Below are 12,363 nucleotides of genomic sequence, written 5' to 3'. Positions count from 1 at the left end.
ATCTTGGAGTGATCATACTATAATATAAAATCAATATCTTCTACATAACAACATAAACAACAACCGGACAATGTGCATTATGGATGAGGTTATGATAATTTATTTTCTTCAACTTCTGATTAATATTATAGTGGATTAAATCGTCCAATACACTAAACTAGGAATATTTAACTTATCCTATCTCGATATAAAAAAAAATTTCAAGACGGGACGAATACAAGATAGAATAGCAATTGAAACGGGACAAGGCCATTCCATCCTGCCCAGTCCCATCTCGGGATTTTTTTAAAAAAAATACTTATTAATATTATTAGATTATTCAATTCACTTATTAATAATAATTATTTTTTATAATGATTTTCAGCTTTTGAGTTGTAGTATTATCCTAACAAAATTTTATTTTTCAATAAAATAATTCATAAAGCTATTATATAGTGTTTCTTTTACAATATTGTTTTTACACCCTTTTACATTGCTTTCTACATAATTTTTTTAATAATGTTTTTATCTTTAAAAGCCTAATAGAAAACAAACATTATAATATAAAAAAAATTCATACCTAAAATTACAATTTTTTTTTTCAAATAAGGAAATAGGACATGAGACAAAAATCCTTTCATGTCCTTGTTCACCAGGACAGGACTAAGACGGGCTTATCACGTTCCCATCTCGTCTCATGAACACCCCTACATAGAACTAGAGGTAGCACTATAGATATTTTGTTTATGATGCACTGAGATTGTCTTTCTTGTTCTCTAGTTTATGAATTAAAGAAACACTTCTTTGGTCATATTTATATACCCTTACTTCATTCTTCATGAGAATAAACTATTAAAGTATAAAACACATATTAAATAAGGGAAGAGTTAAACAAATTTATTAAAGTTTAAGGTAGTTTTTATTAGTTCTATAAAACATGTTAAAAATACCTTGTAAATAGAACCAAAAAAGTATATGATAAGGTTTTGTTCTAGTTCTTGTCTTGCATGTTGATGGGTCATACTTTTCTCCTGATTTCTTAGTTATATCCTCTAGATATAGCATACTTTTTTGCATGCATCTAGATAATACAAAACTATTTGATCTGGAGAAAATTCCTACGTTATGCTGATAAAATTCACATCAGAGCCAATCTGTTTGATTTCTCAATTTCTATTGGTTTTGACTCCTAGAATCCATTCTAGAACTTCGGCAGGATTCCTCATCTGTTGATTTTATTAAATCCAGAGGTTGACACTGTCACTTGCTATGTGTATTTTATGGACCAATGATAATTGCAAAGTTATTCCAAATCTTGTTATGTTAGGTTTAACTAACAAATTGATGGGATTAGTCTAAAAGTCAGTTGTGGCGGTCTACCTAATACATCAGAAGCCAACTTAGTCACATAACACATACTGACTACTGATATTGGCACAAGTACCACTACCAATAGAGTAACACTTATATTAATACCAGTTAACCCTTTGAAACCTGCTTCTTTTGTAAAATATTAATAAAAATTAATTTTTTTGTTCTTATAGTTTTGAGTCAATTTCAATCTCAAATTGTAACTCAATCTCTAAACTTCAACTTAATACAACTTAGTCCCTACAGTTTAATTGTCGAAAATGTTAGTCCCTATATTTTAGAACATAAGGTTAGGTACTTCATGAAACTGAAGTTTTCAATGGTTCAAACTATGGGGACTGTTACAGAGAAATAAAGTCAAAAGATCGAGTTCTAACTAAGTCAACACTATAATAAATGAGTCATATTGAATTGAAGTTTAGGGACTAAAATACAATAAAGTCAAAACTATACAAACTAAAATTTTAATTTTCCCAGAATGTTATATACCTAATGTGAAAAAGATGTATAATCATATCATATCAATTAATGCCTAGATTGAAGATGAGTTAAATTTGAAGATATCAAGAGCTTTTACTCAAATCAAATGCTTTCAGACCCAGTTGTCCCTTACATTCTCATTTGCTTTTTCTTTAGTTAGATTCCCTTTGGCTTGTATTTGAACCTTTAAAATTTATAAAACTTGACGTAAAGATTTTTGACCAAGATGGCCAAAAGGTAGTGATACTTCTTTCACAACATTGAAAAATTTGGTCTGACTGGGTTGAACTATGACATTTATATAGTATTAAAGTAGAGTTTTAAAGGAATCTAGGTTGTTATGCATTGAGAAAAGTCCTACCAAATAAAGATACGATTTTATGTTATTTTTATAATAATATAACGTCGAGAAGCATGGCGGACTAAGTATTGCTGTTCATGTCGTTTTCTGACATCACTGGAAATGGTCAACCAAACGCAAAGTCCATACTTTCTCATTACCAAATCAAACAGAAGCTCAACCTCAACATTATGGTACCGTTGTTTACTTTGTAGTTTTTTTTTTTTTTTTGGTTTTTTTCAATTCCTTGGTTTAGAAAGAAAATAAAGACTGGAGTTAAGCTGCAAGGATAATAAAATAAAATTGCATGATCTGCATGACCTTAGTGGCATTTAGATCGACGAGCAAACGACTGATTCACAAAGTTTTACTGTGGATTAAATAAAGGGAGGGTAACAGTTAGGTTCCAAAAGAAAAGAGTTTATGACAGTTACCTTGCAATTTTTTTCTGAAAAATGAGTTGCAAATATCAATTTAGGGGATGTTTGGAAAACCCTAAAAAATATTTCAAAAAAATGTTTCCACACAAGCTGAAACAAAACTTCTCTCATACATTTATTTTGGATTCTATAAAATCACTTTTAAGATGCTAATCCAAACACACCATCAAACATTGTAAATTTAGGAATCTCAATTACAAATAAGATATTCAAATTTCAAGTGTGACTCAATTTGCAACTTAGATTCCTATTGGTTTCCAACTGTCTCTATTGCTATTTGCAATTCATTATAGGTTGATTCATGAATAGCTAGAAATATTATGTTGATTCAAATATATCAATATGGATAAATTTCTCAATAGCATGATGAATATATACTTTTTATAACTCTAACATTATATGATAGGATTCATCGAAGAATTTTTTTTTTTTTAAAACTACATCTCATATTTTAATTAAAAAAATGATGATAAAAATATGAGAAAAGTAAGTCTATATTATTACAAAATAAAGGAAAGCCTCTAACTCAATTTGCCTTCTCATTTATTTTTACAAACTAAATGGCTGTGGCTGATGAAAGGATCAGAGAAGAATAAAAAATTTGCAAATCAAACCTTAAACATTTCATTAAGATAGTAATTTAACAATATTAAATGGAAACCTATTTTGCTTGGCTTATGGTAACAAGCATGTTTACTAGTTCTTTAGCAAAAATGTTCAGGTACTTACCCAGTCTCATCGTGGATCACTTCTTTGTATGAAAATCTAAAGACTATCTATAACATCTGCTCCACAGATGATTGCGCTAGTGGGTGCACCAAATCCTCTTTATGGTTAGACTAATTGCCCTTTAATATTAAGTACACTGCTGACTCTCATGTAAAAGGCCATAACTTCTAAATTCCCATACTAATAAAAAAGAAATTCCTTGATTGGCTTTCTCTCTTTTCACTCTATAAATACCTGCACATCAGACCAGTGCCAAGCCATCTCCATTCAACAAAGCCAGAGACAATAATGGAGACTTTTCACCTTCCTGGCAAGTCAAGTTGCCTCTGGCTGTTGCTCATCCTGCTCACTATCACTGCTTGTGTTGATTCTCATCCACCTGCAGAGACTCACTACCATGAATTTGTTGTAAGTGTTAGCTTTATGATGATGTGCTACAGGTTATTAACTTATTATAGATATATACTATCATTATGATGAAGCTAGTTACTGATTAGCATGGCTTCATATATTGAATGGAATAGATTCAAAATACACCAGTGAAGAGGCTGTGCAGAACTCTCAACGTACTCACTGTCAACGGGCAATTCCCGGGGCCAGCAATTGAAACAAGGAATGGAGATTCACTTGTTATCAAAGTAACCAATGCTGGAAGATACAACATTTCAATACACTGGTAATCAATATCACATTGATCTTGAGTAATTCACTTGTTGGTTCACCATGCTTGATATTTGATTTCCTCGTAATCTGATGTGCTTCTAGGCATGGTCTTCGAATGCTGCAAAATCCATGGGCAGATGGACCTAGTTATGTGACCCAGTGTCCAATCCCCCCAGGAGGAACTTACACATACCGCTTTACTATCAATAACCAGGAAGGCACACTATGGTGGCATGCTCATACTGGATTCCTCAGAGCTACTGTCTATGGAGCTTTCATAATCTACCCAAGATTGGGGTCTCCTTATCCTTTCCCAATGCCAAAGCGAGAATTCCCCATCCTTCTTGGTAAGTCTCTTAAGCTTTCTCAGCCATCTATACCCATTTCTTGCCATTGAATTGTGATTTAAGCTTGCAAAAAACAGTTAACCCATCAAGTCATACTGAGCATGTCATGTTCAATGAATCCAAGGCAGTCATGACTGATAATTTCTGATCATTAACAGGGGAATGGTTCGATAGGGATGCAATGAGTCTCTTAAGGATGACACAATTTACAGGGGGACCCCCAAATGTATCTCTTGCATACACCGTTAATGGTCAGCCTGGTGATCTCTACAGATGCTCCAGCCAAGGTTTTGAATATTTTCATATCACAACTACAAAGTAGATTAACATTCTCTAAGGTTGAAAAGGATAAAGAACTGACTGTAACCCATGACAAAATCATTACGCAGATACCGTACGGATTCCAGTAGAACCTGGTGAGACAATTCTCTTAAGAATAATCAACAGTGCACTTGAACAAGAACTCTTCTTTTCGGTTGCCAACCACAGGATGACGGTTGTTGGCACTGATGCTGCATATACCAAGCCTTTCACCACAACAGTTCTGATGATAGCACCAGGCCAGACAATCAATGTCCTTCTCACTGCTGATCAAGCCCCAGGTCGCTACTACATGGCAGCACGTGCCTATGAATCAGCCCAAAATGCTCCCTTTGACAATACCACCACTACTGCAATCCTTGAGTACAACTCTGCTAGCTGCAAGAATTGTGGACAAAATTCAAGACCAATATTGCCGGCTCTGCCAGCCTTTAATGACACAGCGACTGCAACTGCATTCAATGCTGGACTCAGGGGCCTTTCCCAGGTTAAGGTATTTCAAGATGTTGATGTGAGTCTGAACTTCATAGTGGGGTTAGGATTAATCAATTGCACCAATCCTAATAGCCCCCGTTGCCAAGGACCTAATGGAACTCGCTTCACAGCCAGCATGAACAATATTTCTTTGGTACTCCCAAGAACTACCTCCTTAATGCAAGCATACTATCAAGGAATGCCTGGTGTCTTCACCACAGACTTTCCTCCTGTTCCTCCGCTGCAATTTAATTATACAGGGAATGTCCCCCGAGGCCTATGGACACCTGCTCGAGGAACTAAGCTCTACAAGTTGAAATATGGTTCCAAGGTGCAACTTATTTTCCAGGATACGAGCATAGTAACACCTGAGGACCACCCCATGCATATTCATGGATACCACTTCTACATAGTTGGTTCAGGTTTTGGCAACTTCAACCCAGCAACGGATCCTGCTAAGTTTAATCTTATTGATCCACCTGTGAGAAACACCATAGGAACACCTCCAGGAGGATGGGTAGCCATTCGTTTTGTTGCTGATAATCCAGGTAATATGCTACTGACAAAATTTATCAGTCCTGCTCTTACAACTTGTATTTAAAAAAGAAAAAAACACATCACTAACATGATTTTCATGTATTGGTGCAAAACAGGAATTTGGTTCGTGCATTGTCATATAGATTCACATCTCAATTGGGGTTTGTCAATGGCATTCCTCGTAGAGAATGGAGTTGGACCGTCACAGTCAGTTATACCACCACCACCAGATCTACCAAGATGTTAAGATGAAGAATACATCATTAGTTATAAATTTTATGCTAATGAAATATTGGCTTGCTGTTTGCATATTCTTCAAATATTTTCTAAATAGTAAGTGTGGTTTTCTTTATTGTGTGATCCATGTAGCCAGCCTCACCTAGTGGGGTAGGGCTAATTGTTGTCGTTGTATAGTCAATGTGGTTTTCCACCTTCATTCCTAGTCCAGAATAGGATGATGCTCAATTGAGCAGCTTACTTGTTTCCCCCTGATTGTGTAAGCCTCTTGAAAGACAAATAAAAGATGAATGGTTTCTCATCATTTGTACGATCAGTCCTTTTGTTCAGGAAAAATATGTTCCATTCTGGCAAGTTGAAAGTCAAGGCTGCAGACATAAATTCTTAGAAGAGATTCCTGGGTGGATTATGTCAATTAAGTAGGCCAAATTAGTTATGGATAGGCATGTATACTGACAAATCGGAGATTGATGTCCAATATACTTGTATGCTTGTTCATGATTAATAGGATCTGCCAACCTTTGGTAGACCAAGGCTACCACAGAATTTTCCTCCAATTTGGTCCTTGTCCCACAGTGGCAGAATGACCCACATAATAAGGAAGCAAACACGTAATTTAGCCAGACCTGCAAAACGAACTGATGCATATCTAGTTTTCAGGTGGCCACCATGATGATGCGCGGATACCTAGCCTGATCTAACATCACAAGACCTCCTTAATTGGGTTAATCAAATCAGCAGAACGCAATAGGATCACAATATATGATTTCTTAAAGATAATAATATATAATTTGTATGGCTGTATTTAGTCGTCTGAGAAATGAAACATACTATTCATGGCTAGTGAGTTGGGTAAATTTGCAGGGTTTTTTTTTTTTTTTGGGTGACAACTTTTTAGATATTTTATCACATATAACGATATATTGATTGATTCTGAAAGACCAAAACGAAGCCTATAGTCAGTTGCATCAAAGATGTCAATACAATTAAACAAGCACAGAATCAGTGAACTGACGGAAGTGCTTTTTCTTTTTTCTTTTTTTTTGGGGGGGGGGGGGGGGGGGGGGGTTGGTTTAACTGGAGAGTTGGGGCGGGGAGTTCAGTAAGGACCTTGCTTTCGGGAAAAACAAGTAAAAACCATTGTGGAATTTAGCAAACTTCTTGAGATATTTAACACAGTGCCTCTGATCTGACGTTATATGAATAATACATTTTTCTAGCCAAGCCGAAATGTCTCATGTATCAAGCTACAAATTTCAAGCAACGAGTATCATTGTGTACATTTTGACAACGATATGAACAGAAGCGCATACCACATCTAACACAAGTATAATTGGCAGAAAACCCACAAACTGTACAAAAATGGCGACGGCAGGTTGAGCTTGGAGGTCCGACTGCTGCTTTCCAATAAGATGGAACATGTGGAGGTAATGACTCTAGGTTTGCCTGTGTTTGCAAATGTAGATATAGCTATAAAACCATCAAGGCAACTATATAAGCAAGAGATTCTCAGTGTATATCGCTTATGGTTTATTCACCTCGTGTAAGAGCTCAAGGAAAGTTCTTGGGGCCTTCCTTGCTTCAAGTGCCTTTGCCTGCCGGGTTGTCCTTTTTGTGCCCTTTGACTGCTTTTTTTGTATATACACTGCACGAGGAGGTCCAAAAAGAGAACAACGAAAAGGAATCCATTAACAACTTAATGCAAGCATTTCGCAGGGTACCTAATAACAGTCTACTGTTTCGTGGACAAATTCCGAAGCACTATGCACCATACAAAATTTTCACTAACTGCGGGAAAGCTTCTCAATTTTCAACCAAATATTGAATTTAAAAAAAAGAAAAGAAACAGAAGCAGTTTCAGAAAACCAAGGCGATATAAACCTTGATCTTCATCGTCTAGAGAAGCTTCATCGTCGTCAATAGCTTCTACAGTCTCAAATCCTGCATTATCATTCTCCAAAGCTTCGAGGCGAGCAAGCGCAGCCTAGAATTAGAAGTCCAAACTTAACATAAGAGCTGTAATGAAATTCATAACTCTGAATTTAACAGAGCTTATAAATTCATTCAAAGTTTTCAACCTGCGTGCGATTGTCACTACTAGCAAGAGCAGCAACCATTTTCGGTGCAACCTTCCGAGTTCGGCTTGACATTCGGCGAAGAGGGTTTGGGCTTTCGTCTTCCATTTCTGCATAATACGGTCAAATTTGCAATCTTGCAACTAAACTATAATATAAAAGCAAAGATCTAAAAGAGACTGGAAAATGGTCAGACCCAGGAAACCAGAGAGCTTTTCGTTCTCACTTCTTGTTAAGCTTGTGCGTCACTTCCTCGGAGAAATCAGAAAAGAAAGAAGCCGCTAGCAACAGAGAATTGCGACAAGAAACAGAGCTCAGTAATTTCGCCGCCGGGGGGCTGAGCGGCTTCAGGGTCCAGGGAAAGAGCAAGCACAAATGGACGATGCAGTTATTTTGATTTTTGACTGCCAGGAGAGGAAAGCAGGCTCGCGCTGCGGATACGGGTCGGGCCATAGCGGTGAGGGCTGAATGCGGTACGGGTCGAAGTAGCCTGCACTAATACCAGCCCGAGCCAGTTTAAATTTTTTTAAAAATTTATTATATTAATATGAGTTAAGTCTAGTTTGAAATGTGATGTATCAAAAAAAAAAAGTCTAGTTTGAAATGTTGAAATTAGATTCCAATTTTTAACTTGAGTAATGAATTCTAACTAAAAAAAACATGAGAATTAATTTATTATTTTAGAAGATATTTAAGAAAAACTAACATATATATTTTTTATAAATAATTAATTTAACTAGTTTTTTATCCAAATTAATTAAGTAAATCTTTTATGTGTGTGTATGTATGACTATATGAGAATCACATGTTCATCTAATCTTATAAAGCCATGTATAGTAATGACAAATAGATATAAAAATAAAAGATAGACGGTGCTCTTCATATAACCATACACATATATATGAAGTGCTTAATTAATTATATATATACTGATATGAATGAGGTAATGTCTATATAAAATTTGAGAGTCAAAATCATCTAACTATATTATATAATGTATTAAAAATCAGGAGGAAAAAAAAAGCGGGCTAGCCCGCGGAGCGGGCCAAAAGCGGTGCGGGCTATGTGGTGGGCTGGCAAAACGCCAACCAGAGCCCGTCTTTTTTGCCAGGCTGAGGCCCAGCCCATATTATCGGTTCTAGCCAAGACGGATCGTTTTTCAGAAAGGGCCCATTTGGTTATTAATAAGCGTTCTGCTGCTTAAAAGATGTGAAGGGGACCCTAAATTAATTAGAAATAATAAATATGTAAAAAAAATTATTTTTTAAACTATCCTTATTTATTATAGGAAGAGAGAATTTATCATCTAAATAATTTAGCTTGATGATAAATAAAATTATATTAATATGAATAATTAAATAAAAAATGAAACAGGTATCATGTAAATAGGAATAAGTCATATAATTAAATTATATCTTGCCAAAACAAAGAAACAGAAGGAGTAATTTTTTTGCAAAAATAATTTTTGCAAAACTTGTGAAAAAGTCCCCATCAAAAATTTTGTCTATGTAAATGGAAGTATCATTGTGCACAAAATTTGTAGAGTACCGGTACTTTTTGTCTATAAAAATTTATGAAATTCTTCTTACAAATAAAATTTTAATTTTCCCACATATCTCATTCCTATATTTTACATTAATTTTTATAGAAGTCTTTGTAAGGGTAAAAATGTTCAAATCCACTCCTATAATTTTTCTGATTGAAAGATGAAAATGCCATTAAAAAACATAAAAAATCATTACAATGTAAATTCTGATGAAGGACAGGAACATTTAAAAAAATAAAAAGTGAAGGAGATAAAGATTTAATGAACGCTGTACCAATGGCCGAAAGGTTAACCACTATATTAATATTTGCCTGGAAGCCGGAAGGGTTTTGAGGGGAGGAAGGAAGGGTTTTGTTTCTATCCCATTAGTTGGTTCCAAAAATAATAAAGGTGGGGACCCAAATAAAAATTTTGGATGATTTGGAGATGGCACAAATTATTTTCAACTATTTTTTAAAAACTATCAATATTACTTGAAATATTCTACAAATTACTTAGGGGAAATGACAAATAAAGACCCTCCAATATGCAAAATAATGATAGGTCACCTGAATAAGTGAAATTACTCATAAGGACCGGGTCTCAAATTGCCATTATGAAATCATGACCAAATTACCAAAATACCCCTCTTTAATTTTTTTTTTTTTTAAAGAAAGCCACTGCCTCTCCAAAATCCAACCGCCGGCACCGAAGCCCCACCACCCCGGCTTCCAGCAGCCGGAGCTCCGATGCCGGCGGCTGATTCCAGCCACTGTCGGCGGCCTTCCTTTGTATTTTTTTTTGCAACTGTTTTTTTTTAAATAGGGGGGAAGTGAGGTTGGAGGGATTTGATCCCCCAACCTAATGCTTCCCAAAATTAGGAATGACCATTGAGCCAACAAATTTTTGTTAACATTATAGTGCAAAAAAAAAAAAAATAAGTTAACTCATTTACTCTTGTTCCAGGTGATAACAATAATACATTTAGAAATAACAAGTTCTGATTGTAAAATAACACGTCTGGAATGAAAATTTAACAATACGTTTTTTTTATAATAACACACTTTGTTTTAGATGATAACAACAATACATTTAAAAATAACAAGTTCTGATCATAAAATAACAAGTCTGGGATGAAAATTTAACAATACGTTTTTTTTTATAACAACACACTTTGTTTCAGGTGATAACAACAATACATTTGGAAATAACAAGTTCTGATTATAAAATAACAAGTCTAGTATTAAAATTTAACAACACGTTTTTTTTTTATAACAACACACTTTGTTTCAAATGATAACAATAATATATTTAGAAATAATAAGCTCTGATTATAAAATAACAAGTTTGGAATTAAAATTTAACGACACGTTTTTTTATAACAATTAATTATTTTATACTTTTGAAAAATAAATTATTTATAACTTATAAAAAGTATTTGCAATCTATTTAATTTGTTAAAAAAAATAATTTTTATCTCCAATTTATAATCAGAACTTGAAGTATAATTTATTATAGATTAAAAATACTTTTTTATTGTTCAAATTTATAAATAAAATTTAGGGAAAAAGGAAACACACTTTTTTAATTTTTTTTAAAAATTTTTTAATCTATATATCTATACAACTCATTATAAATCAAACTACTTCTTATAAATTATAAATAGTACAATTTATTGTAGATTAAAAATACTTTTTGACTGCTTAAGTTTATAAATGAAATTTATCTCTAATTTATAATTAAAAATAATATTTTATTCTTTAAATATAAAAACTATTTTTAATATTTAAAGAATGAAATAATAAATTATACTATAATATTTAAATACTTAATAAAAAATTTTAATATTTAAAGAATGAAATAATATAAAAATTGATACTATGATTTATAGATTAAAAATACTTAATTATAAATACTTTATAATTTATAAGAAGTAGTTTGATTTATAATGAGTTGTATAGATATATAGGTTAAAAAGTATTTTTTAGAAAAATAAATATATTAAAAATATTTTTTATAAGTTATAAATAATTTATTTTCCAAAATCATAATATAAATAATTTTCTAAAAAAACATGTTGTTAAATTTTAATTCCAAACTTGTTATTTTATAATCAGAATTTGTTATTTCTAAATGTATTGTTGTTATCACATGAAACAAAGTGTGTTGTTATAAAAAAAACATGTTGTTGAATTTTAATCTCAGACTTGTTATTTTATAATCAGAACTTGTTATTTTCAAATGTATTGTTGTTGTCACCTTTGTTGTTATAAAAAAAACATATTGTTAAATTTTCATTTCAGACGTGTTATTTACAATCAGAACTTGTTATTTCCAAATGTATTGTTGTTATCACTTGGAACAAGAGTAAATGAGTTAACTTATTTTTTTTTTGCATTATAATGTTAACAAAAATTTGATGGCTCAATGGTCATTCCTAATTTTGGGGAGCATTAGGTTGGGGGATTAAAAAAAACAGTTGTAAAAAAAAAAAACAAAGGAAGGCCGCCGGAACCGGCCGCCGGCATCGGAGCTCCTGCGGTTGGCAACTGGGGTGGTGGGGCTTCGGTGTCCAAGCCGCCGGAGCTCCGGCACCGACGGCCGGATTCCGGAGAGGCAATGGCTATCTTTTTAAAAAAAAAAAATTAAAGAGGGGTATTTTGGTAATTTGGCCATGATTTCATAATGGCAATTTGAGATCCGGTCCTTGTGAGTAATTTCACTTATTTAGGTGACCTATCCGTCATTTTGCATATTGGAGAGTCTTTATTTGTCATTCCCCCAATTACTTATCCATTCTTGTCATCCGCTTTGCTCCTTCTCTAACTTGTCAATAAAAATGTAT

At 33.5% G+C, this 12,363-nt stretch overlaps 2 protein-coding genes across 4 annotated transcripts; one reads left to right on the top strand and one right to left on the bottom strand.

Moving 5' to 3' along the window:
• Nucleotides 1-3,147: 3,147 nt before the first annotated feature.
• LOC114759790 (laccase-3-like) lies at nucleotides 3,148-6,176 on the top strand. Its single transcript, XM_028949042.1, has 6 exons — nucleotides 3,148-3,747; nucleotides 3,864-4,015; nucleotides 4,105-4,349; nucleotides 4,508-4,636; nucleotides 4,739-5,692; nucleotides 5,798-6,176. Exons 1-6 carry the CDS (start codon nucleotides 3,628-3,630, stop codon nucleotides 5,926-5,928), a joined length of 1,731 nt encoding a protein of 576 aa, XP_028804875.1. The 5' UTR covers nucleotides 3,148-3,627; the 3' UTR covers nucleotides 5,929-6,176.
• Nucleotides 6,177-6,977: 801 nt separating this feature from the next.
• Nucleotides 6,978-8,369, bottom strand: LOC114759823 (SWR1 complex subunit 6-like). 3 transcript variants are annotated; one of them, XM_028949068.1, is made up of 5 exons: nucleotides 8,190-8,369; nucleotides 7,997-8,103; nucleotides 7,800-7,902; nucleotides 7,457-7,563; nucleotides 7,161-7,364 (listed from the first exon to the last, which is right to left on the bottom strand). In XM_028949068.1, exons 2-5 carry the CDS (start codon nucleotides 8,099-8,101, stop codon nucleotides 7,161-7,163), a joined length of 519 nt encoding a protein of 172 aa, XP_028804901.1. In that variant the 5' UTR covers nucleotides 8,102-8,103; nucleotides 8,190-8,369. The 3 variants fall into 3 exon arrangements, with proteins under 3 accessions (XP_028804903.1, XP_028804901.1, XP_028804902.1); XM_028949069.1 differs by having other exon boundaries at nucleotides 8,220-8,369; XM_028949070.1 differs by lacking the exon at nucleotides 8,190-8,369 and having other exon boundaries at nucleotides 6,978-7,364; nucleotides 7,997-8,101.
• Between the last annotated feature and the right edge of the window lie 3,994 nt (nucleotides 8,370-12,363).

The sequence above is a fragment of the Neltuma alba genome, unplaced genomic scaffold (genome assembly GCF_004799145.2).
Source record: "Neltuma alba isolate B1F8T4 unplaced genomic scaffold, ASM479914v2 tig00010901_pilon, whole genome shotgun sequence".
NCBI classification, from domain to species: domain Eukaryota; kingdom Viridiplantae; phylum Streptophyta; class Magnoliopsida; order Fabales; family Fabaceae; genus Neltuma; species Neltuma alba.
This window is presented reverse-complemented; position numbering and strand designations above follow the sequence as displayed.